Here is a 26,147-nt window from a genome sequence, read left to right as displayed (position 1 = left end):
AGCCCCCGTTGATGGCGAGGTCGTTGAGTCCGATCCACAGGGCGGCGCTGTAGCCGGTCAGCAGACCTACAGGGGCAAGGGAGACCTCCTTCACACTAACGCCCGTCTTCGTAAAAAAAAAAAGAGGTCACGCTTGACAATAAGGGTCACGAAAAACATTAGTTAACTGTTAACTAATGCTTATTTAGGGTTAGGTTAGGTTACTAATTAGGGCCCGAGCACTGGCGGTGCGAGGCCCTATTGAAACTCGAAGGATTATTAGGGCCCGAGCACTGGCGGTGCGAGGCCCTATTGAAACTCGAAGGATTATTATTATTCTTCTCCTTCTCCTTCTTCTTCTCCTTTACTCCAAACAAATGCCTTTTAGGCGGCCTGAACATCGATGAAAACGGATGAAACTTTGCAGATACGTCAGTCCCGGTGAAAAATTTGATAATTCATGGGTGACGGAAATGGGCGTGGCAAAACGGCTCAAGAGCGCCCCCTGGAAAGTTTAAAATGGCGAGCCCCACCTTTCAGTTTGATGTAGGCTAACGAAATTCGGTGGGCATATGTATTTCATCGAGCCACACTTAAATGTCTCTTGGAGCTATACCCAACATGCAACAGGAAGTCCGCCATTTTGCTCTTAATGTGCCATTTTGTCCTTGTTTTGACCATTTCCATGCCTCGTACTTCGACGAACTCCTCCTACAGATTTCATCCGATCAACTTCATATCGGGTCAGCTTCATCTTAAGACCTTTGTGATCAAAAGTTATCAAAAAAATTGAGTTTTCACCAAACACCCTTGCCGTGGCGCCCCGCCAAAGTTTGACATTTCGCCATAAAACACGAAGTCCTCATAACTCCTCCATACATTATCCAATTTGTCCGATATATCTCACGCTTCATGACGGTTCTGTCCTGAACACATCTATGTGTCAGTATTGCGTCATACTTATAGCGCCACCTATTGGTGAAACAGGAAGTCCTCATAACTCCTCCATACATTATCCAATTTGTCCGATATATCTCACGCTTCATGACGGTTCTGTCCTGAACACATCTATGTGTCAGTATTGCGTCATACTTATAGCGCCACCTATTGGTGAAACAGGAAGTCCTCATAACTCCTCCATACATTATCCAATTTGTCCGATATATCTCACGCTTCATGACGGTTCTGTCCTGAACACATCTATGTGTCAGTATTGCGTCATACTTATAGCGCCACCTATTGGTGAAACAGGAAGTACTCATAACTCCTCCATACATTATCCAATTTGTCCGATATATCTCACGCTTCATGACGGTTCTGTCCTGAACACATCTATGTGTCAGTATTGCGTCATACTTATAGCGCCACCTATTGGTGAAACAGGAAGTCCTCATAACTCCTCCATACATTATCCAATTTGTCCGATATATCTCACGCTTCATGACGGTTCTGTCCTGAACACATCTATGTGTCAGTATTGCGTCATACTTATAGCGCCACCTATTGGTGAAACAGGAAGTCCTCATAACTCCTCCATACATTATCCAATTTGTCCGATATATCTCACGCTTCATGACGGTTCTGTCCTGAACACATCTATGTGTCAGTATTGCGTCATACGTATAGCGCCACCTATTGGTGAAACAGGAAGTCCTCATAACTCCTGCATACATCATCCGATTTGCACCAAATTGCTGATGCTTCATGAAGGTGGCCTTCTGAACCCATCTATGTGTCGGTATTGAGTCACACTTACAGCGCCACCTACTGGTGAAACAGGAAGTCCTCATAACTCCTACATACTTTGTCCGATTTACACAACATTTCTCACGCTTCATCAAGGTACTGTCCTGAACACATCTATGCGTCGGTATTGAGTCACGCTTAGAGCGCTACCTATTGGTGACAGGAAGTTTCTGTCAGTACTGGACACCGAAATAGCACACCCTTTAACGGCGCCACACCCCGACCCGCGTGGGGTGCGAGGGCCCGCTCACTGCTGCTCGCAGCACTAGTTATTATTATTCTCCTACCTTCTTCTTCTCCCCAAACAAATGCCTTTTTAGCGGGCTAAACATCGATGAAAACGGATGAAACTTTGCAGATACATCAGTCCTGGTGAAAATCGGATATTTCATTGGTGACGGAAATGGGCGTGGCAAAACGGCTCAAGAGCGCCCCCTGGAAAGTTTAAAATGGCGAGCCCCACCTTTCAGTTTGATGTAGGCAAACGATATTCGGTGGGCATATGTATTTCATCGAGCCACACTAAAATGTCTCTTGGAGCTGTACCCAACATGCAACAGGAAGGCCGCCATTTTGCTTTTAATGTGCCATTTTGTCCTTGTTTTGACCATTTCCATGCCTCGTATTTCAACGAACTCCTCCTACAGATTTCATCCGATCAACTTCATACTCGGTCAGCTTCATCTTAAGCCCTTTGTGATCAAAACTTATCAAGAAAATTGAGTTTTCACAAAACACCCTTGCCGTGGCGCCCCGCCAAAGTTTGACATTTCGCCATAAAACACGATGTCCTCATAACTTCTCCATACATTATCCGATTTGTCCGATATATCTCACGCTTCATGACGGTTCTGTCCTGAACACATCTATGTGTCAGTATTGCGTCATACTTATAGCGCCACCTATTGGTGAAACAGGAAGTCCTCATAACTCCTCCATACATTATCCAATTTGTCCGATATTTCTCACGCTTCATGACGGTTCTGTCCCGAACACATCTATGTGTCAGTATTGCGTCATACTTATAGCGCCACCTATTGGTGAAACAGGAAGTCCTCATAACTCCTCCATACATTATCCGATTTGTCCGATTTATCTCACGCTTCATGACGGTTCTGTCCTGAACACATCTATGTGTCAGTATTGCGTCATACTTATAGCGCCACCTATTGGTGAAACAGGAAGTCCTCATAACTCCTCCATACATTATCCGATTTGTCCGATTTATCTCACGCTTCATGACGGTTCTGTCCTGAACACATCTATGTGTCAGTATTGCTTCATACTTATAGCGCCACCTATTGGTGAAACAGGAAGTCCTCATAAATCCTGCATACATCATCCGATTTGCACCAAATTGATGACGCTTCATGAAGGTCACCTTCTGAACACATCTATGCGTCGGTATTGAGTTACACTTACAGCGCCACCTACTAGTGAAACAGGAAGTACTCATAACTCCTACATACATTATCCGATTTACTCCAAATTGCTCATGCTTGATGAAGGTCGCATCTTGAACACATCTGTAGGTCAGTATTGCGTCATACCTACAGCGCCACCTACTGCTTACAGGAAGTCCTCATAACTCCTACATACTTTGTCCGATTTACACAACATTTCTCACGCTTCATCAAGGTACTGTCCTGAACACATCTATGCGTCGGTATTGAGTCACGCTTAGAGCGCCATCTACTGGTGACAGGAAGTTTCTGTCAGTACTGGACACCGAAATAGCACACCCTTTAACGGCGCCACACCCCAACCCGCGTGGGGTGCGAGGGCCCGCTCACTGCTGCTCGCAGCACTAGTGTTAATTAATACCTTAGTTAAGGTTAGGGTAAGGGTTAGGTGACTTAACCTTAGTTAACATAAATAACATTAGTAAATGGTTAATAGAGACATTAGTTAACTGTTACTTAATGCGTATTAATGCATTAACTAATGCTTATTAATGTACCCTTATTGTAAAGTGTTACCAAAAAAGAAAACAGAACGACATGCGACGGTCTGTGGAAAAAGCTGCTGACGATGGAAATGACCTCCATAGTTCAGTCCAGCGTGTGTGTGTGTGTGTGTGTGCGTGTGCGTGCGTGCGTGCGTCTCACACCGTTGATGTAGGTCTGCTCGTGCAGCTTGGTGATGCTGAGCAGGTCTGCCCCCTGCTGCTGGCAGCTGATACGCGCCTCGTCCCACGACAGCGTCGCCTGGAAGTTGAACTGGTAGCAGCTGTCCGTCAGGGGATCAGTGTCCCAGAACGTCTCACAGTCATTACCTGAGAGAGAGAGAGAGAGAGAGAGAGAGACAGAGAGACAGAGAGAGAGAGAGAGAGGCAGAGAGAGAGAGAGAGAGACAGAGAGAGAGAGAGACAGAGAGAGAGAGAGAGAGAGACAGAGAGAGAGAGAGAGAGAGAGAGAGAGGCAGAGAGAGAGAGAGAGAGAGAGAGGCAGAGAGAGAGCGAGAGAGAGAGAGAGAGAGAGAGACAGGGAGAGAGAGGCAGAGAGAGAGAGACAGAGAGACAGAGAGAGAGAGAGAGAGAGAGAGAGAGAGGGGAGAGAGAGAGGGAGACAGGGAGAGAGACAGAGAGTCAGAGAGAGAGACAGGGAGACAGAGGGAGAAGGAGAGAGAGAGAGAGAGAAAGAGAGAAAGAGCAATGGAGAGTAGCCAAGGGAGGGAGAGCAAAAGAGAAAGAAAGAAAGAAAGAAAGAAAGAAAGAAAGAAAGAAAGAAAGAAAGAAAGAAAGAAAGAAAGAAAGAAAGAAAGAAAGAAAGAAAGAAAGAAAGAAAGAGTAGAACAGAGACCATGTCAGTGGAGCAGAGAGACGGTGATGGCTGGTCTCCCTGGTGGATCAGCCCCAGAGCAGGGGGAGGCGCGCCGGTTTTGGAGACTTACTCTTGACGGGGCAGAAGCCCCAGCGCTCGTCCTTGCCGTAGTTGTAGGTGGTGGCGCACCACAGGTGACCGTCCTCCCGGCCGATACTGGTGCAACTGTGGAACCACTGGCCGTCGTACAGGAAGGGCAGGTAGCAGGGCCGGCCGTGAGAGTTGCCCTGGATGGTGTAGATCTCTGAGGAGAGCGAGCAACGGAAGAACTTCACAAACGCCGCCATAATTCTGAGGTCACGCTCTCTGCGCTACTGTATGTGAACCCTCAGAGCGCAGTCTGTTCACTCAAAAAGGCCTGAGCAATCAGATAACGAACTAAAATGGACGAAGGGGCTTATTACAGGAAAAAGAGACACAAGTTAAATCATGTTTAATCTTGGGGAGCAGATATGACAGAGGAGAGTAGTAAACACTGAACAAAAATAAACTGGATTAGGACCCAAAAAACTCGAACTAATCCTTACTGAAATCTAACGCTATCTCTCATGGAGAAACCCATTACACTGTATACTACTAACAGAAGTTTCAGTTTCCTTTCGAATGCAGTAAAGATAAGAGAGAGAGTATCCAGCCAACGGTGCTCTTCTTTGAGAGGAGAAATTAACTTTATTTTGAATGAAACCCGATCGGCACAGTTTGACTCAATGTCCAAGGGTTGCCGTGGTAGCCTCTGCATTCCATGGGACAGCAGGGTATGAAGTAAAGGGCAGCGAGGGGACAGCTCACCCAGAGAGAGAGAGAGAGAGAGAGAGAGAGAGAGAGAGAGGGAAGGGTAGAGGGAGAGAGAGGGAAAGAGAGAGAGAGAGAGAGAGAGAGAGAGAGGGGTAGAGGGAGAATGAAGAGAGAGAGAGAGAGAGAGGGAGAGAGAGGGGGAGAGAGATATGAGAGAGAGATGAGAGAAAGAGAGGTGAAAGAGAGAGAGAGAGGGAGAGGAGGGAAAGAGAGAGGGGATATAAGAGAGAGAGAATGAGAGGTAGAGGGAGAATGAAGAGGGGGAGAGAGAGAGTGAGGGATATGAGAGAGAGAGATGAGAGAGAGAGATGAGAGAGAGAGAGAGAGAGACCGGACGGCTACACACACACAGAGCAGTTAGGCTGTCTTGGTGGAAGCAGCTTTCTGCTGGACTCATGGAAAGTCGGGCCTATGTGTTAAAGAGGCGGGGGGGGGGGGGGCTGGCTCCTCCCCCCCCCCCGTTCCCCCCTCAGCACTGCTAGCTGGTTGGCGTTGAGCTGCCGCACGGTTGACTAACGTCGCTGGCATCTCTCTCCAGCTGTGGTCCCACAAAGAAAGTTGTGAGTATTGGCAGTAAAAAGAAGCCAGCTACGGGTTTTTTTACATCCTGGTTTTCGTTTGGGGGGGATCTGGTTTTAATTGTAGTCAGAAGGCCCCCGTTAATGAGACCGCTCTGACTGGGTCAAGCAGAGGAGGTCGCCAGTGAACGTCAACACACCATATCGGTATGAATAATATATGAAACGCGACTACGCTTCAAAACCGCAGTGGCTGCCCTTAAACTGGGGATGAGAAATCTCCCATATGAACACAAACAAACGCAGGGAGGATTTTCCTCGGCTGTCCTGCTGGATCACAGCCAAGTGATGACCAAGATGCCCTTGGCAACCGCTCGCTACTTTAGTCTGAACAGACACAGCTGTATCTTCCTCGACAACCCGCTACCTACCTACCCCCCCACCCCCCACCTACCTCCCTGCCACGCTCATCACAACAAAAGCTTGCACTAGCACAACCAATAGGCTCCTGAAATGAACCTTCAGCGCTCGCTAACGAGCCAGATTTTATAACCGGAACGTTCCGTAGGCCTACTCACCGCGGTAGGTTATCAAGCACAGATCCTGTTCCTCCTCGTACATCCTCCACTTGTACCCCTCCGCCGGTGGTTCGACGGGGGCGGCGGTGGCGTTGGCCAGCGCCGGTGGCGTGCGCATGTACGCGTTGAGGGTGTCCAACACCTGGCCGCAGTACCAGGTCCAGCGCACACGCGGCGGCTCGTAGTCGCAGGCGAACACGCCCAGCGGCGAGGCGCCGCCGTCGCCCCGGGAGCTGCCGTTCCGCGCGGTCAGGCCCAGGCAGAGCGACGAGCCCAGGTTGAAGAGCCGGCCGCGGGTCACCCACTTCCAGCGCTGGGCGGGGTCGGCGCACGAGGGCGACAGGACCAGGGCGCCGCCCCGGACCCCCAGACAGCCCGGCGCCCCCTCATGGTAGAACCCGAACTCTTCCAGCGGCTCTGTGGGGGAGGGGGGCAAGGGGGGGGGGGGGCAAAGGCGGCAGTCAATAACACCATTCCGACATTATTCCATCCTCACTACGGAGGGACACAATCAATACCACTGTTGATAGATTTACTGCCGAGCTAGCAGATTTGCGGCTTCCTGTGGTCATGTTTAGAGGGTTGAGCTCGCTGCAGTACGCTACATACGATGCGTTCATTCATCTCCTCCCAGCTCAATGTCTAAACAGAGAAAAGATGTATTTGAGTGTTTAACAACGCCATGAGTCACAGATCTAAACAGACCCAAACAGACATAATTCAGAGGTTGTGTTTCTTGACAGACATTCATCGTAGAGGGCTTGGGGGGGGGGCTTTGAAATGTGGAAAAGGCGGTCGAGCACTTGCAATAACACGAGGTTGGTAATCACCGTCTGTGTGTATCTCCCCCTCAGAATCGAGGATGTGTGTTCCATTCCAGAGAGGGGTGACCTGGGATGGCCTCTCTGCCCATCTAGACAGCTTGTGGTACTGTACGAATCTGATGGCGGTTTGGCCGTGCGGGGAGCTCGGCGGTCTGAGGCACCGAGAGACGCGAAGGTGGAACGTGGTTATGAAACACTGCTGAAAAACCGTCTGTGGAAGTGTGTGTGTGGGGGGGGCGCTTGCACTACAGTGCGTTAATGTATAGTGAGTCTGACCTTCTGACCTTACAGTCGGTATTTCTAAACAGCTGAAAGATTCCCTGCATGTCAGTGTTTTGCTGAGTATCATGATCTGTAACGGATGTGGCCATGATTAAGCACTACTGTATGATGCGAATACTTGTAGCGTGTGTGTTATGTGGGTGTTCTAGGGAGGAGGAATGGAGATAAAGCCAGATCTTTAACTAGGAGCTTGCAAATACGTGGCCGGAGTCCAGCCGCAGTGACTGGAATGTCGGGAACAAAACCCGACACCCTTCCCGAAAACCAGCGTGGTTTTCTCTCATCCTTCGTTTTCTCAAAGCCTTTTTCTTTTCTTTTTCTGGCTATAGGAGGGATATGAGGACAGGGGGAGTTAAGGCCTGTCCATCTGACAGAGAGAACGCTTGTGTATGAGAGAGGTGGATGAAGGAGAAAGCAGGGGATTAAAAGAGAGAGAGAGGATAAAGGAGAGAAAGAAAGGAAAGAGGGGGAGTGCAGCTGTGACTCTAAATTGAGGTGCTGTTTAAAAAAAGAGCGAGTGGGAGGGGAAAAAGAAAAAGAAAAACCCAAAACAAACAGTAGCCCTCCACACTGAGCTAAGATCCCAGAAAGAGAAACAGAGTGAGAGAGACCCTCGGCGTTCCTCCTCCCCGGGCCCCCATGAGGGGCTGGGAGGGTGGGGAAGATCACTGGCCACTTGTCTGACCGCAGGGCTCTGGTATGAGGGGGTACTTCAGTCCACACACACACACACACACACGCTCAGAACGCTGGTCAAGCAGGACTTAATACCTACTTCAAGTCAGTCTATATGTCTCCAGTCTGCCACTGTATCTCTCTCTCTCTCTCTCTCTCTCTCAACAAACCAAACAATGTCTTTACTGCACTTCCACACACACCGGGACAATGAAGACTGCCCACAAGTCCCTGTGAAACCTCTACGACCCAGACCTTCAATCAAGAGCGACCTTTTCTCAGTCTCACTTGTCCTCTGAGGCCGGGGTGCCTCCCGGAGTCTGCAAACGCAGTCGCTAAACACAATGGCTGAGTGGTTCCGGGGGCTTGGAGAGCTCCCATTGGCTACGCTCTGTACAGTGTAATCAGATATAATTACCACCCAGCTCTGTTGCCCGCCAGCCCGGCAGCTGCCTGCTGTTAGGTTACTGTCGACCAATTGTCGTGCAATAAAAATCCCAGAGTCACAAGTCCTTTTTCTCACTTGGCATTGATGCAACTCTGGAAAAAATGTCTTTGAAAGAAAGCAAAGGCAGATCTGAAAAACAGAAATGATGACGAGTCCAACAGATGAAATTCAATTGCTTAACTTTCTTGTGTGAAATATGTCTCTCCACAAGTTTACCAATCCACCCCTGTTAACACAACAGAATCCACTACTGCTACAGAAAGATATTAAAAACTATTTTCAAAGCAGAGTCTTCTTGTGGTCACTTATTTTCTCTCGTTTTCATTATGTCAGGTGTTCAGTGAGACCAGTTTCTACAGTAGGTTTCCTATATCTAGTCACTCAGGTTTTATCTCTCTCTAAAGGGAAAAGAGAGACATACAAGCAGGGAGACAGATGCAGACAGGCAGACAGACAGACAGGCAGACAGACAGATAGGCAGTATCATGCTCTTGCATGAGCTCTCAGACATCTGAGAGATATCTGGGATATCGCACAATTTGAAAAATAATTTGCTCTTCAAAATCTATATGGGTTCATCATTTCATTTCAGAATGCTTCTGCAGGAATCCAACCCTGCTGTCGATCCATGCGCTCAGTTTAACACCATATACAGTATGAATAGATTACAGAGTGCAAAACAACAAACAATGTATCCTAAACATCGACTTCAAGATGCACTCCTACTCTTCTGAACTCAATGACACTGCTTCACATTCTAAGGGATTTAATTCCCATGTGCGCTGACTTGGGCAGATCGGATTAGGGTTACGTAATGCTGACTCTGGCGATGATGATACTTGGCTTAGGAACACTCAGTTTGGTACAAGGATTCTAAAAGAGGTATTGTTGTACGTTATAATGAGTATCAGAGCCACTTCGAATGGTCGGCCACATAGGCTGTACATTCAGAAATGACAAATTCAGACCTCAGTCATCAACTTACTAATATATAATATTAAGTGTTCAGTTCATATGTCAATCCCATTCCAGTCACTCATGCAAACTGGATAGCCAGTTGCAAATGACTTCTCAAAGTGTTCACACATCAACACCTTCTGTGTATGCCTGACATCAAGTAGCCTACTTGAGCTGTTGTTCGATTAGCAACTTTCAGCTGAACTTCCAGTTGTGAGGAATCTGAGTCGTTTGATCTCGGCAATGTCCTGAGGAAATATGCTAAAATAAGAAGTCTAGATCAACATCATTAAGCTACTCGCATCATATCCTCATACCCCAGCCCATGTCCTGACTTGAAAGAGCTCAGACCTGCGGCCAAGAACAACCGGCGCGAGTAGCCAGGACGGGCCGGCCTTCCCAGAACCACCTCCGTCCTCCTCCTACGCGGGCCGGTGACGGGATCAGATCAGCCAGAACGTGGGCGCGGAGGACCGAGCCTCGGTCCTGGCTGGGGGGCCGATATGAGGGGGCGGGAGCCGAGGCGCCTGGCTCCGGAACCTACGTCGGTGAGACGTAACGCCTCCCGAGGGAGACTCGGAGAGACGCGTAACTAGAGACGTCCTCAGATCGCGCTATGATAACAAACTCTACCGTTGTTACAGTTGTTACAGATGCTGCAGATGTGTGAGAGAAGGGAATGACTGTAGTTAAAAACAACAAGTAAGGAGCGCAGCGCCACGTCTGGTTTAAGGTGTGGTGAGGGTGTAGGTGCATCGTCCTTCAACCTGATGTCTTTATTTTGACAGATGTTTGAGTTAAAACATGAAGCTTCGCAGGTCCGTGTTATTAAACTGTTATAAAACAGAACCTTTGCGATGTGAAAACAGCCGTCCAACAAATACACAGGAAATTCCAGTCCGATGTGTTTGTTTGTGTTCTGCTTTATGGTGATCCTGCCTCATAGGACGCTGAAGAGGTGGTCTTCCTACCCAGATAGCAAGCGGATCTGGGCCATATACAGGCCAGATCTGGCCCTTGTGGCTTAGTTCCGGCCCAGAATCATTACACATCCGCTTGCTATCTGGGTAGGTTCAACTCGGTACTGGTAGTTATGATCTTATTATTTATTCATACACCGCACTGTAACCTTTATTACTGTATTTTCTTTTTCCTGCATTTTGTTTTAAATGTTCTACAAAGCACAAGAGAATGTTAGTAGAACGACTTGAGGGAGGAAGAGAAAGAAGGAAATGTTTGTTGGAAATGGAGAAGTTGGATTTTTGGTGCAAGGTCACTGACAGCTGATGTGGTCCCTTGCTCAGAAAGGATGTTTGAGGCACTGGAGAAAAGCCAGCGAGCAACTATACGGAAGTGAGTGGAGAGAGAGAAGGTTTCAGTATGTGATAAAGAAAAGTGTCCTTTTTTGCATTTGGTTTTATATGACCTTTTATGTGTTGCACTTTGTCTTGATGCTTTTAATGTCTCGTGTAAAGCACTTTGAATTACCTTGTTGCTGAAAGGGGCTATACAAATAAACTCGCCCCGCCTATTGGAAGCGGCATCACCATGGTATGCGGTAAACTACATTGTCCAGATCACAGGATCACAGGATGAGACCCATAGACTTCTTATCTGAAATCCTGGATCCGTGGATGAACAGGAGGGGGGGGGGGGGGACCAGGGTGAAGTTTGTTTTGGAAAGTGTGTGGGAGTTAGTCAGGTGTCAAATTAAATCTTGTTGAGTCATATATTACGATGAAGTTATTGAAAACATTGTTATAGCTTCACCACAGTCAGCCCTAATACTAATTCATTATAATTCACTGATCCTCAACTTCACTATCACAGTACTGGGTTTCCATTTCAAATAGTTGCTTCACTCAGTCAAAATTCTGTTTAGTACCAACTTATGGTCTGCATGCTAATAGTCCTAACTCAGTAGAACTTAAGGTTATTTTACATTTTTCTCTGAGTAACATGACTGAGTGTGTTGAGACATGAAAAGATTGCTATGAAAGAGAATATCTTCTTGATCACTCCATCTGTTTAAACCTGCAGTTGTGATCAAAGAGTGAGGTCGAAATGTCAGCGGACCTGATGGCAGACAGACAGAAGAGTTAAATATAGCTTAGGCACAGAGATGGGCTTACTGACTGGATGCGTTAATTGCATAACAGGATGTTAAGGTCACACCAGCCCGCGGGGGTGCCAAATTTATGCAGCGTAAATCCATGAAAACGTCCATTACAAAAGTAGAGCAGCAAACATTGGTGAAAGCTTTCAAAACGGAGACAGAAACATGTATAAGGAGCTTAATGTAGTCTGTCTGAAAGAAAAACGATATATATAAGCTAGACCCTCCCCCTCCTCGCTCTCATCTCCACATCTGGTTTCACTCAGAATTCAGACTTTCGTGGCATTCCGAAGCATCACTCGGATAGAAATCTGCGCACACAAAGTGCCGCGTCACAGAAATGGCAACATAGTATTTAAAAAGTAGACGGGCTCACATCAACAAACACGATGCCTCGATACTGCCGAACTGAATGAAAAGCCGACAAAGGTTTTCTGTGAGAAGAGCAACATTTCCTTACCTGAGTCGCTCCTCGTTAGTTCCAGACTAAAGATGAATAAATATAAAGTGCAGAAGTGGAGGCAATTTTTCCATGTTCTTCTCGAATCCTTGTTTCCGTCGCTGCTGTGCATGCTCACAACTGCTAGAAAAACTCGAACTCAAAAAGAGTTAGAGCAAACGAAGGAATGCTCTATTTTCGGGGACGTATGGATGTAGTGGCGAGTTGCAGGGAAGAGTCGTGCGGAGAGAGAGAGGGAGCTGTGTCTTCAGCTCCAGTCAAAAATGAATGGAGGGTAGACAGTGCGTCATCACATTCACCTCACATACAGTTGTGGAGACCCACTACTGTGCTCTGTACACAACTAAGCACACAACTGAAATTTGAAGTAGCCTACAGAAACGATCTGAATAAAAATAGGCCTAGATGTTTTGGACTGTACAAAGAAGAGCAGAAAACGGGCCGTTATTTTTTGCTTTTTATTTGCTCATGCATGCTGAAGCGTATTTATCACCCCTGGCGGAATTCTGTAAGTTGCAACCAGAGATCTAAATCCAGACCCATTTAGTATGACTTGTGCAAGTGAATGATTGGCCTCTGCAAATTCAAGAATGTGTTTTAGAGGTTTGAGGTTTGTATTTTCACATTAAACTGTCCCATCTTCATGACCCAACTCCCGTCAGCCACCACGCACATAGTTTCACATGGTTGTGCCTGGAATGCGTGTGTGGAGGGGATTGAAAGCTATGATGGGACATTGACATCAATGCGCCATGTCACATTATGCTCTACTGTGATCACTGCCTAAACGATCGTTTCTCCCTTCAGCATCACTATTGATTACTGACACGCGCGCAGACACACGCACGCACACACAGCCACATTTTAGGGACAGTGCACTGACTTACATTAATATCCCCTTACCCTAAGCCCAGCTCCAACCCCCAATTGGGGACAACAATTTCACATGCCGTCCCCAATCAACTGGTCTGAAGTCAGGAACAGACACATATGCACACATCAGAAAAGAGAAGGTATAGAAACGATCTAAACACAGCCATAATAAGAACTCAAAACCAAACACAGTTTAACCAATAGTATCTTATGGTTTATTTAAGCAATTCTCTGCTAAGGCCCAATCTCCCAGCAACAGTACACATGGGTAAACCAGTTACTTGCATTTCATTGGCAAAAAAAGAAATTCAAACATAGCTACCTAAATAAATATGAGTGTTTGCATCGGGGGCCATCAATGAAAATATCAGGGCATAAAAAGGCAATTTCAAAATATCACTAACATAATTATCTCCTTAAAATAAGGTCAATTAAAAAGCTTTAAAAAATTGTAAAACCATTTACCAGTTTTCCACTTCATATCAAGTTACACAACTAAAACCGTTATCTAAAAAAAAACAGTGGAACAGCACCACCAACTGGGAAGTCGTGAGCTTTGGTCAGAGGAGTTGACGTGGGGGTGTGAGAGGAGCTCCCTCTGACTCCCAGGAGTCCCCCTGAACAAAAGATCCATAGCTGGGCCCCGTGGTCGAAGAGCCCAGGGGAGGGCGCTTTTTTCCCATGAGCCTTCAGCTCCAGTCCAAAGGCAGGCTGGACTGGTGGTCAGGCATAGACGGGGGAGGGGTGTGGACTGTAAACCAAAGCTTTGATCAGGAGGAACTGGAAGTACCTTGGGACAGGATAGTGTGTGCGTGGATGAGTTTTGAGTGCAGGGCCTTTGTCAGTTCATTCCATCTCATCCAAGCTGAAGCTTCGCTCCTCCATTCTTTTTATTTTCATTTTAGCGGGAGAAACGCGCCCCCCCCCCCCCCCGGCTCCTCTCAGCACAGTGCCGCGCCCCCCCGCTCCTCGCTGTGGGAGCCGCCCAGGGCTTTGACCCCCAGGACAGTGCCCCCCCCCCCCCCAGGGGAGAGAAGGACAGGGAGGGGGGGGGGGCCATGAGGGATGGAGGGTTTCAATCTGCCCCCTCCACCCCTGACTCCTAGCCTGGCGCCCCAAACGCTTGTTCTGGGACACGGGATGGCGTGGTGTAGCGTGGGCGGGACGCCGAATCAGGCGCTTTTCCCCGCGCCCCGCCCCTTCCGCTCTGGTTAGTCAGTTAATAACGGTGGTGTGGGCTCAGTTTGAGGCGCTGCTATTGGACGAGCTGGAGGTGGAGGGCACGGCCATGCCGGACGCCCCGGAAGTGGCCACCGACTTGCGGATGTGGGGCATGAGAAAGGGGTCGCTGGCTAGCTGGTGCACGTCGATGCGGTCCTCCTTGCGGTAAACCAGACAACGCCTTATAAAGGCCTGGGGGGGGGGGGGGGGGGAGACAGCGGGGCGTTAGAGAGAGGTCGAGGCATACACACAATGCAAAGCAATGTTATGAACGTTAACAATAAGAGCGACGCCGTGAAAGGTTATCGAGGCGAAATTCTAGTACCTTGGCTTCAGGCGTGACGACTGGTTTAGCAGGAAACTGCACCTCGGTCGCCTTCAGAATGGTGTTCTCCTGGAGTATGTCCTGTTGAGACTGGTTATGGCCGAAAGGCTGAAGAGAAGACGAGGACAATGTGAGGGAGACGAGAGGGGCGGGAAAGAGAGGTCAACTATTATCAACAGGTCATACTATCCTGAGCTATGGAGCTAACTTCAAAAGAAAACTGAAAGCACAACAAACACCTTATATATATACACGTGTGTGTAAGTGTGTGTGTCTTACCTTGCGGCCGTACAAACACTGGTAGAAGATGACCCCTATTGACCATACGTCCACCTTGTTGGAGATTTTGGGGGGCTCCTTCCCCACCACAAAGCATTCTGGGGGGAGGTACCTGAAAGGTGAGAGGAAAGCAATCATTACAGAGCTGAACGCTCCCGACGACACGCACGTCCTCTGCTCCTCCCACAGTCCCGTCCGGGACCCCGCCCCCCCGGCCAATCACGCGTCTGTCTGTACGGGGCCTCACCAGTAGGTCCCCGCCCCCTGTGATGTCAGCTCCATCCCGTCCACGGGGTTGTAGCTGTCGTCGTCCATGATCTTGGACAGGCCGAAGTCGGTGATCTTGATCTCTCCGCACGCCGTGCCGTTGACTAGAAGGATGTTCCCTGACGGGAGGGGGAAGGGGGGGTGAAAGGTCAAATGTCATCCTGAGAAAGGCAGAGATCATCATCACAATTATCTACGACAGACCTGGGCATCGTACGGGCCCTCGGGACACACCGGCCCTCTGGCTGTCTCCGACCGGCCCGCGTGAGGTCATTGGTAAATTAAAAGTCAAACGTAAATAGGTGTAATTACTATAATACAATACGTAATACAACTGCACTTTTATTTTGAAGGCAGACGCTATTAAAAAAGTATTTACATCCATCCGTTTGTGTGACCTTCACTCAAATATGTTGGCGAATGTGAAGAAATGTGAGGTAGAGTTAGCCGTTAGCCCTTAAATATGTCAGCTAACGTTACAAAAGAAATATTGATACAGAATGTAGAGTTTATAACAAGGCATGGACTTCTAAGTATTTATTTACTGAAGTCAAAGGTAAAGCTGTGTGCTTAGTTTGTGGAGAGCAGATAGCTGTGTTTAAAGATAACATTTTGAATCGCCATTACGAGACTAAACGCGCAGAGAAATACAAGAGTGTGACTGACGCAGAGTGGGCATGGACATCTGAAGCTTTGCTAGATAAACTGCAAAAGCAGCAAGGACTTTTTACAAAGCTTCACACATCCAAGGATGCAGCAGTCAGGAGGACCACCTTTGTGATATCCCACAAAATTCCCCAAAACAGTAAACCACTCTCTGATGGAGAGATTGTCAAAGAATGTTCGCTGGACTCTGTGGCGCTAATATGCTGAGAAAAAATAATTTGTGAATGTGTCCCTCTGGAAAATCTGGAACTTCAGCAGCAAAACAAAGCGGATAATTTTGAGTTTTTGTCCTTGGCTCTGGACGAGAGCTGTGATGTCCGCGGTACAGCCCAGTTCCTCATCTCTGTACGTGGGGTAACAAAAGACTTTGAGATGACGGAGGGGCTGGCAGCTATGCGGTCAATGAAAGGGACTACGATAGGGAGGGGTTTGTTCAGAGGTAAAGGCATGCATGGACAAGCTGGGACTAAAAATGGGACAAATTGACAGGTGTTACAACTGCTGTCCAAATCTGACAGGGCAAAATGCTGGACTTTTGAAGCGTATACAAAATAAAGAGACTGAAATCAACCGGGAACAGCAGTGACCTCTCCAAGGGTCACTCAGACATTGGGTCACCCCCAGACTCTGTAACTAGGGCTGGGTTTAAAAAATCGATTCGATCAAATGATTCAGAATCGATTCATGAATCCCAAAATCAATCTTTTATTTAATGAATGAATGAATAAATGAAGGAATGAATAGTTCATTAATTCATTCAATGATTCATTCATTCATTCATTTTTGGAAATCAGTATCGATACACAGCCCTAGTATTGATGTTGCATAACTTGGCAGTCATGTTATTAAGGTTACAGCTAAAAAAAAAACGGGTTTTAGTAACACTAACCGACTCGATATTGAATCGAATCAAATCATGATAATTGATTCTGAACCTTGTGAATCGGAATCGATTCTTGAAATTCGACTCGATACCCAGCCCTATCTGTAACCCCTCTAACCTCATCTATCCTACTGTCTCAACTCATAGCGAGCAAGTGGTGACAGGGGGACTTTGGAATTGCCAGTCGGCGGTGTCCAAAGCTGAGTTTCTCTCCGGCTACACATCCGTGCTCCCGCTCAACTTCTTTGCTCTCGCCGAGACACGGATCACACCGGAGAACACGGCCACACAGATGTGTACTCTTTCTCCCACACTCCCAGGGCTGTGAGGCGAGGTGGTGGTACTGGCCTGCTTTATTTCCCCAAAATGGGAATATTCTCTCTTCTCTGTTCCAGTTTCCCCCGTGCTCCGAACCGCCTCCACCCTCCCCGCCCCTGAATCCTTCTCTCTCCTACCCTCTGATACTGCCACTCATCTTCTTCTCTCTACTCTTTCCTCTTCTCTGGACAATCTCTGTCCCCTCACCTCCAGGCCTGCACACCCAACTCCACCTGCCCCATGGCTGTCCGACTCAGTGTGTACTGACAGACGGAGCCTGAGAATAGCTGAGTGTAAATGGAGGAAAGGCAGACTCCCAGAGGACCTTCTCAATTTCCAATCTCTTCTTTCCACTTTCTCCTCCCTATCTGCTGCTAATGCTGCCTTCTTCCACTCAAATTCTAAACTCTGCTTCCAATCATAAAAAACTATTTGAAACCTTCTCTTCACTACTCCAGCCCCCACCTCCTACTCCCAACTCCTCCCTTCTCCCTGATGATTTCGCCAGCTTCTAGTTAATGATACCAGATCCTCTTTCCTCCGTGCACCGGTCGACGCGCCATGCAATCTGGACAAGACTGAGCTGCTGTTCCTCGCGGGGAAAGGCTGCATGCACCGGCGGCAAGATAATTGGGCAAAGTATATTAATCTGGCCCTGGCCCTCTATACCAATTTCATGTGGTTCCTTGGGAAGATTAATTTCCCCCCCTGGTCTACGGTGCTGTAGTTACTAGTGGTTACCGTGTCAACGTGCTGCTAAAACCAGCGCATGACACTCTCTGGTTCAGAGGTCACACTGCGCCAGTTCAGAACAGACCTCGGGCGGGAAAGTGTCACGGCACTGTGTCGATATGCGAGCTGCAGTGTGTGTGTGTGTGTGTGTGTGTGTGTGTGCGTGTCGGAAACCAACCGGGCTTGAGGTCGTAGTGGATGATGGGCGGCCGGATCTCGTTGAGGTACTTCAGGGCGTTGACCACCTGCATGATGATGGAGCGGCCCTCCTTCTCCGACATCAGCTTGTGCTGCTTCAGGTAGAAGTCCAGGTCGTTCCCCTCGCAGTACTCCAGAACCGTGCAGAACCTGTTCCCAAAACACAGGGAAGTCAAAACTGGACATTTCTATTCACTTTTGACTTGTGTCTATACTGGTTTTTATTAAGACTTTATTTAAGACTTATTAAGACTATTTCCCCCAAGCCTTTATTTAAGACTTATTAAGACTATTTCCCCCAAGCCTTTATTTAAGACTTAAGACTATTTCCCCCAAGCCTTTATTTAAGACTTATTAAGACTATTTCCCCCAAGCCTTTATTTAAGACTTATTAAGACTATTTCCCCCCCATGCCTGGGACTCTATAAGCCTGACCCGTACAGGGCTGGTGTCTGAGGAGACTTACGAGTCGGTGTCCAGTGAGAAATAGTCGTAGAGTCGGACTATCCGAGGGTGGTCCAGCTCTTTGTGGATTCTATACTCTCTACACGCATGCCTGAAACAGAGGAGCCGTTTTAATGTTAATTATTAAACGTTAATATTTCTTGTCATTGTAAAGAGATCCAGGAAGAAGAGTATTACACTAAGGGGAACACTTAGCATACTAATAATCAAGTAATTAATTAATTATTAGTACGCTACGTGAAGTAATTATCCCTCCAGACTTGAAACAACGCTCGTCAGCGACAGGTTCGTCAGAGAAGGCCGGACGCCAATCAAAAGGAGGAAACTAGGCGATAGTGACGGAAACTAGGCGATAGTGACGTCTCATGGCGTGAACGACTCACTTGTGGTAGTTCTCCTTCTTCTCGTCTCTCCAGTTCTTGTTGAGCTGGTGGATTTTGACGGCGACGTACCTCTGCTCCGTTATGTCGAAGGCCTTTGAGACGAAACTTCTCGTGTTACTCGTGAAATTGACAAAAAGCACAAATCTGAAATCTGCACGATGTACTATAGACGAACACCGGTGGTAAGTTCTCACCTTGTAAACTTCACTGAAGCCGCCCCGGCCGAGCAGGTGCAGTAGCAGGTACCGGTCGTTAAGCGTAGGATGATCTTTGAACCTTTCAAGTAAAACAACAACAACAAAGAAGACTTTAGACCATGAGCCAAAGAAGTTCCACGATAACAGCCAGAGAACACCAGTAAGTTGTTGGATGCCAGTAGAGCGCTCATACTGGGAGTTGTCCTCGTTGTGGATCCTCTTGAGCTCACGGATGTGCAGGTTCCTCACTCGCTCCAACCTCTCCAGCTCTGCCTGGATCTCTGCCTCCTCCTGATGAACACACACACACACACACTCGTTAGGTTTGACAGATTTTTTTTTTAAACTCGCATGTGCACGCACACATAATACCTTCTTCAGGTGGCCCATGTGCGCACGCACATACGCGAACACAACACACACACACACACACACACACACACACACACACACACACACACACACACAAATAAGAATACCTTCTTCAGGTGGCCCAGTCTCAGCTTGAAGATCTCTTCTTGCTCATGGTACTCAGCCTGTGTTAACCTGGAATGAGAACCAGAACCACCATAAGCGACGTTGAACCACGGGACATGCAGGCTGTCAAAAAGAAAAGTAGAGGAGAGAGCGCTCACGCTTCGCTCTCCACGCCATTGGTCTTGCTCTTGCGTTTGTTCTGTTCCAGACTAGGGGGCGGAGTCTGGGCCATGGAGGGCGGCTTCCGCTTGGCCAGCAGTTTCCTCTGTCTTTCGATGTCCTCTCGCTGAGAGTTGATCCTCTCCTGTTGCCTGGAGACCAAACACGCACGCACACGACAAGACAGAGAGAGAGAGGGCGATGGCGAGCGTCAGAGCTGGTCAAGCGGAATCGGTTGTTCCTGCTCTGTTTACATAAACACAACGCTGGGAGTAGCTCGGGGGGGGGGGGCATAAAAGCGTCGAGGAGGAGAAGGAGAAATGGCGACGAGAGGTCGGCCGAGAGATCCTCACTTGATCAGGTTCTGGAAGGCATAGCCGTCCGTCCACTGCTCCGTGAACGAGGCGCCGTGCCGCACCGTGGTGAAGTGACCCAGACGCAGACGGTCCTGCATGCTCTTGTCCCGGCACGCCATCTTCTCCTGCTTGGACTGGGGGGCGGGGGGAGGGACGAAACACACACACGTACCGGCGTGACCACAACTCCGCCGCGAGGACAACAACTCTCCTTAAAAAGTGGCCTTGTCACTAGGCTGTGGGCACCGACCTTCTCAATCAGCAGCTTCTTGCTCATGGTGACGCACTTATTCAGTCGTTCCTTGTATCGTTCCAGCATCCTCTGCTGCTCGTCGATCTGCCTCCGAAGGTCACAGTTGGCCTGGAGACAGACAGACAAAACTGACTGAACACTACCGACTGAACGCTAACGACAGCGAGCGGTTTCATCCTGCATACCAGCCCGACGCTGCCAGGGAGACGATAACGAGAACATGATGATCGGCGCTGTTCAAACGCCTGTAGCATCTGGTCTCGCGTTGAGGTCAAGGACTAGGGCTGCACGATTATGACAAAAGATAATAATTGCGATTATTTGCTTCAAAATGGTAATTGCGATTAATAATTGCGATTAATAATTGCGATTAATATTTAATATATAATATTATATATCTTGACCATAATAGTCTTCGCATAACTGCTGCAAATGGATCCTTTATCGAGAGTTTCAGAATATAAATATCTGGGCATTTGGCTTGATGATAAATTAACATTCAAATTTCATATTGATAATCTTGTGACCAAACTACGGCAGAAAATTGGCTTCTTATATAGGAACAGAACTAGCTTTCCAATGCTTTGTAGAAAGAGGATTATGGAAGCAGTCTTTTTATCTGTCCTGGACTATGGTGATGTAGTCTATAGACATGCCTCTGCTTCTACTCTCAGATCTTTAGACACTGTCTACCACTCAGCTCTTAGATTCATTACAGGAGATAGCTATAACACGCATCATTGCTCCCTGTATGAAAAGGTTGGCTGGCCGTCCCTTTCTATGAGACGTGAGAAACATTGGTTTTTATTTATTTTTAAAGCTCTTATTGGTAAGCAACCACCTTATATTACTTTTATGCTGGATTGGAACTCTGGGTCTTATCTAACCCGTTCCAGTGAGGTGCTCCTGCTCAAGGTTCCCAGAGCTCGTTCCAACCTCGGAATGACTGCTTTTACTGTCAGTGCTCCAAACTCCTGGAATGCCCTCCAAAGCACTTTTAAAATGGCTACCCTCCCTTCGTTTGGTCATTTTAGAACTATGGTTTCTGAATTTTGCACATCTTACTGTAATTGTTTTTTAGCTGTATTTCTTGTTCTGTTCTTATTTATTTTAACTTATTTTACTCTATTTTCATGTTGTGCTTTTAGTGTTATTATTGCCTTACCTCTGCTTTATTCATGTTTTATCTTTGTACTATTTTATCTCTTTTACTCGTCACTGTAAATGAGGGCAACCTCAGTGTCCTTCGAGTTTAAATAAAGGTTATTGAATTGAATTAATATATAATAACCAAAATGCTCCCAAATCACAGACGTTTATCCCTTTCTTGTTACTAACTCACTGACCTCGTTTTCGCTCATTTTTTCACTACTCACGGCTGCAGGTACTCTTGTGACACTTGTCTTGACCTACTGCTATCTGTCTTCTCAGTGAAATTGTGGGAACGCATGTGATTGGTCAGACAGCATAAGCGCCTGTGATTCGTCCATGTAGTCCTAGCACACTCAATTCAAATAAAAATTAGTAATCACATTAATTGCGGCCTTTTGCGATTAGTTAATCGCGGAGGTCATAATCGCGATTTCGATTAATTGTGCAGCCCTATCAAGGACATGATGTTCTATTAGCGCATGGACTAGCAAACAATGCAGCACAGATGAGGGAAAGAGGGTGTGTCGTCGTTTTGTACCCGCAGTAAATCATCTATCCGACCCTCCTTCTTCTCCAGGTCAGAATTCTTGTTGTTCTCCATAGCGATTAGCTTCTCTATCGTCAGGTCGGACTGAATGGGAGAGAAGGGATGGAAGAGAGAGAGAGGGAGGGGTGGGGGGGGGGGGGTGCAGGTTTTGAGACAAGGAGATGTGTCAGATAGTTCTAGCGATAGTCATTCCGGTCGGCCAGTGTTGAGGGAACGTTGTGAGACGGCCTACCTGTGTGGCTTTATGGACTATGTGAAGAGAGACGGGCTTCAGGGAACTGGATGAGTGCTCCGTGTTGGCTGAACCCATGGACGACGGGCTTCCCTGCTGCACCTACACACCGACAACGTTAATCAGACCGCCGGGAACACACACCCGCACGCGAGGAAAAACACCCGCACACGCCGACGATATCTACACCTCCCTAATCGCAAACCCAGTCATGACCAGATCACAAACACCTTTTTAGCTAAGCCTCTTGGGACATTAAATGATAGTTAGCGAAAGACAAAAGGCCAAGAAGGAGGTGGTGAGAGAGAGAGAGAGAGAGAGAGAGAGAGAGAACAGATGTAGAGCCGATGAGGAGGGTAGTGAAGTGGAGGGCTGGGAGGGAGGGAGGGGCGAGGGAGGGGCTAGGGAGGGAGGGAGGGAGGGAGGGAGGGAGTGGGAGCAAGGGAGGGGTGAGGGAGGGAGGGCCGGGAGGGAGGGAGGGGCGAGGGAGGGAGTGGGAGCGAGGGAGGGGTGAGGGAGGGAGAGAGGGGCGAGGGAGGGGCGAGGGAGGGAGGGTCGAGCTCACCGTGACTGGGGGGTTTGAGAGGGAATGTTGAGGAGAGGAGCGGACCACTGGTGGGATACCCCTGGCTGGACTGGTGCCAGGACAGCTCCCTCCCGCAAACTGAGAGAGGGAGAGGGAGAGAGAGAGAGAGAGAGAGGGAGAGAGAGAAACAGAGACAGCGGAAGAGAGACAGAGAGAGAAAGAGAGAGAGAGAGACAGAGAGAGAGAGCGAGCGAGAGATTTAACGGAAAGAACAAGCAACAGTATGTTGTCCTTGGTATTCCCTGGCGATATGTCACCATTTTAAAAATGGGGAAATACAACTCACCTCAAAATAATCACTAATCTTATGCCCTCTTGCTCCTCCCTTCCCTGAAAGAGAGCACATCGGAGACATAAGAGAGAGACCGGTCAGACACACTGTACTCACGGCCTGGTGGGTCAGAGAGAGATGGACGCCTCACCTTGACCGCTGTCGTACAGGTCTGCTTTTCGTTTTCTCGTCCTCTGCTCGGTCTTCTTCTCTGGGGTCTGAGAAGACGGGGACAGACGAGAGGACACTGACAGTTCTAGACATGCTCTATACAAGATGGCGGAATATTAGGCATCGCGCAAAATCGTACTCCTAAAGAGGTGAACACTAACCTCCAGCTCTTTGTCGCTCAGCGAGCCCACACTGCACAGACTCTGATTGGATGACTCATTGTGACCCGAGCCCTGTTCAAATCAACCAAACAAACAGTCATGACTCATGAGACAAGAGAGCTCAATACATACCATGGATGGGGTGAAGCTGTGTGCGCGTGTGTGTGTGCACGTGCAACAATGTTGAGGAGGTTTGAGCTTGTATATTCAACATTCACCGATTTTATCAATTCTAAATGTCAGTTCCCTCGGTGATGGCCGTCACTCAAATAATTCACTTCTGAATTCAGGTTATATCACAGAAACCTACTTAGTCATTCTGAGTCCACATACTGCAGCTCTCACTATCCCTCCTAAAATGGATGAATATCTGACAAGCAGGTGGAATTTCTCTCTCCCTCTCTCTCTCTCTCTCTCTCTCTCTCAGATTAAATCATTAGGACACTTCAATGAAGCAGGTATGCTTCTTCCATAGATATCAGCAGGACTTTCTCTTCCTTCGGCGTTCTGACTCTGTCGTTTCAGGAGATCGCGGCTTTCCTCCTACATGTATGCCAGCTCAGTGATGACTGATAGAAAGCAGAGCTAGAGTTCAAAGTACGAGAGAGGCTGAGATTCGACATGACATCCTGGGTCTTCAAACAGACCGGCCTTCTCTCTTACCTTGCGCTGTTGATACTTTCAACACCCCCCCCCCCCAACCCCCAAACTACATCTCCTGACAGACCCAAGTCACATGGGCCGGCAGTGGCATGATGCCTTAGTGTGCGCCGCCATTTTCTCTGCGGCAGCAGCCATGCCATGTTCTTGGCTCAGCTGTGCCCATGGCTGGCACAGGGCCCACTCTGAGCGCTGACTTTCTCCCCCTGCTCTACAGGCTCACCTTGCACAAAGGCAGATCAGGTTGAGAGCGGAGTCTACCTGTGAATCGGGGCTGGATCCCTTATCCAGAAACGCTATCTTCAAACAACATCTCTATCTCTGTGAGTGGGTAGTGTTCCTGCCACGCCAGCACCCCCCCCAACCGAATCTGTGGCCTCTTGGCAAGAATATATTACGCAGCCAAGACATCATGAGCCATGACAAGGGGATGCCACATCACACTAGCCAACAGAGTGTGTGCCACATCATACTAGCCAACAGCGGGTGTGGGTGGGGGCTGGGTAGCAAGCTCCAGACCAAGGACAATGAGAAGAGGCAGAGAGAAGCGAACAAAGAAGGAAGATGATACGGGCACAAAGAAAGGGCGTACGTGAGAAAAAGTCAATGACAGACCTTGGCCACTCCAACCCCGGTGAAACGAGCCTCCAGCAGCTCCTGGCGTCGCGGGTCCAGGCTGTGCAGTTCTTCCATCATGGCTGCAGACATTCAGGATAAAACAACAAGAGGTCACAAAATGCCATGATAGTGAAAAAAAGATATTGGTACATCATTGCGGGTGTGTTGAGTCATAGTTTGCCAAGTACGGATTGGTCTCTGGACAATTATTTGAAGCCATGAGTCACTGATAACCGTGAGGTACACAAACTTGTGAAAAAGTGAAGTGAGACATTAATCATGCTGTGTTTTCCACAAAGATCATTCATGTCACTACAACCACATTGCAATACTGTAACGACACAATGGAACCAAGTAGATCATTGCCAAAATGGTACCGTTAGCTAACTCTTGATAATTATCTGCTCCATTACAATACAGTTGTATGCCAGCAGTGCCAAGTCTGGTTCACTAGCCTAACGTTAGCCATGATAGTTTTGTTTACGTGGTAAGGTTAGCTACTAGAAAAACTTACACGTAAATAGAGCACACCTATAATGGGTTCCAGTGGTTTAGTTAGCCAGCCAATGCTAGCTAGCTAGTATCTTGGCTTTCGGACCAACTTGAGTGCACCGCTACTTTTGCAACAAGCTAGCTAACATCTATGACAGCTACCAGCCTAACGTGGTGACTTAGGTAGCCACACAAGCCTTTGATACTTGATTATTGGCAACTGCTACGTTATCTAGCTGCTGGCCTACAGATACAACGATGCATCATCTAACCGTTCCGTTAACTAGATAGCTCTCGTTACCTAGCCTCCTAACTGGGCAGTGCTACCCAGCTACCGTGTTAGCCTGATATCTAGCTAGCTAGCAAGTACTAAAAGCACGCACAAGCACGTCAGTGCTAATTGACAAGCAGCTAGCTAAGCAAACAATACAGTTAGATAACTAGTTAGCTAGCTAGCAAGCACGTTAACGTCACCAAAACTAAGGTCGGTGCTTGCTAGCTAACGTTAACGTTATATTGTTTACTAGCACAGCTAGCGCTAGCTAAAGTGAGCTACTTACAACTGGCTCGTCTTCTAGCCTAGATAGCTAAACACGGTTGCCAATTAGCTAGAATGTGGAAACACAGCCTCGACCAGAGCAGCAACGATGTTTCTGTTTTGGGCAATATTAACCAGATGATCTAGTAATAGTCGAATTGAAGACGTTACCCGGCAGCTAGCGAGGACTGACTAACGATAGCCTGCTGTTTGATGGAGACATATTTAAGTTAACGTTAGCTAGGACAGCAAGACAGCTAACGTTAGCCTAGATGTATTTGTTGAAGTTTCTGTTAGCAGGCTAACGTTGACGTTACCTATTGTGGTATGTTCTCCGGTCCAGGGGGAGATGGTGTCCAAGAATGGGTAGTCTGCTGCTGTCTCCCCTGAACTAGCTCGACACTCCCAGACGAGGCCTCATCCAAATCCCCGGTCTTCGCTTGCAGGTCCCTCGGACTGACGGGCGT

The 26,147-nt window shown here is 47.9% G+C and overlaps 2 protein-coding genes across 2 annotated transcripts in view; both read right to left on the bottom strand.

Annotated features, from left to right (window-relative positions):
• Nucleotides 1-12,312, bottom strand: part of mrc2 (mannose receptor, C-type 2) — a gene marked incomplete at both ends in the record, with an annotated part of 31,788 nt that extends 19,476 nt beyond the window's left edge. Inside the window, 5 exons of the mRNA XM_084448433.1 lie at nt 1-66; nt 3,836-4,000; nt 4,618-4,791; nt 6,439-6,855; nt 12,201-12,312. The exon at nt 1-66 is cut by the window's left edge and continues 48 nt beyond it. Of these exons, the coding sequence (XP_084304559.1) occupies nt 1-66; nt 3,836-4,000; nt 4,618-4,791; nt 6,439-6,855; nt 12,201-12,312 (934 nt within the window). The remainder of the gene's footprint in view (nt 67-3,835; nt 4,001-4,617; nt 4,792-6,438; nt 6,856-12,200) is intronic.
• Nucleotides 12,313-13,318: 1,006 nt separating this feature from the next.
• On the bottom strand, nt 13,319-24,740 carry tlk2 (tousled-like kinase 2; the record flags this gene model as incomplete). The annotated part of the gene is made up of 20 exons (XM_084448838.1): nt 13,319-14,486; nt 14,620-14,727; nt 14,899-15,010; nt 15,146-15,284; nt 17,943-18,112; nt 18,429-18,518; nt 18,811-18,902; nt 19,005-19,086; nt 19,201-19,298; nt 19,487-19,553; nt 19,643-19,795; nt 19,997-20,133; nt 20,250-20,360; nt 21,943-22,035; nt 22,184-22,285; nt 22,749-22,847; nt 23,056-23,099; nt 23,192-23,258; nt 23,373-23,444; nt 24,648-24,740. 20 exons carry the CDS (start codon nt 24,738-24,740, stop codon nt 14,313-14,315), a joined length of 2,103 nt encoding a protein of 700 aa, XP_084304964.1. The 3' UTR covers nt 13,319-14,312.
• Nucleotides 24,741-26,147: the final 1,407 nt, after the last annotated feature.

The sequence above is a fragment of the Borostomias antarcticus genome (assembly GCF_949987555.1).
Source record: "Borostomias antarcticus genome assembly, chromosome: 14".
In the NCBI taxonomy this organism is placed as follows: Eukaryota; Metazoa; Chordata; class Actinopteri; order Stomiiformes; family Stomiidae; genus Borostomias; species Borostomias antarcticus.
Note: the sequence above shows the minus strand (reverse complement) of the source record. Positions and strands in the feature narration are given on the sequence as shown.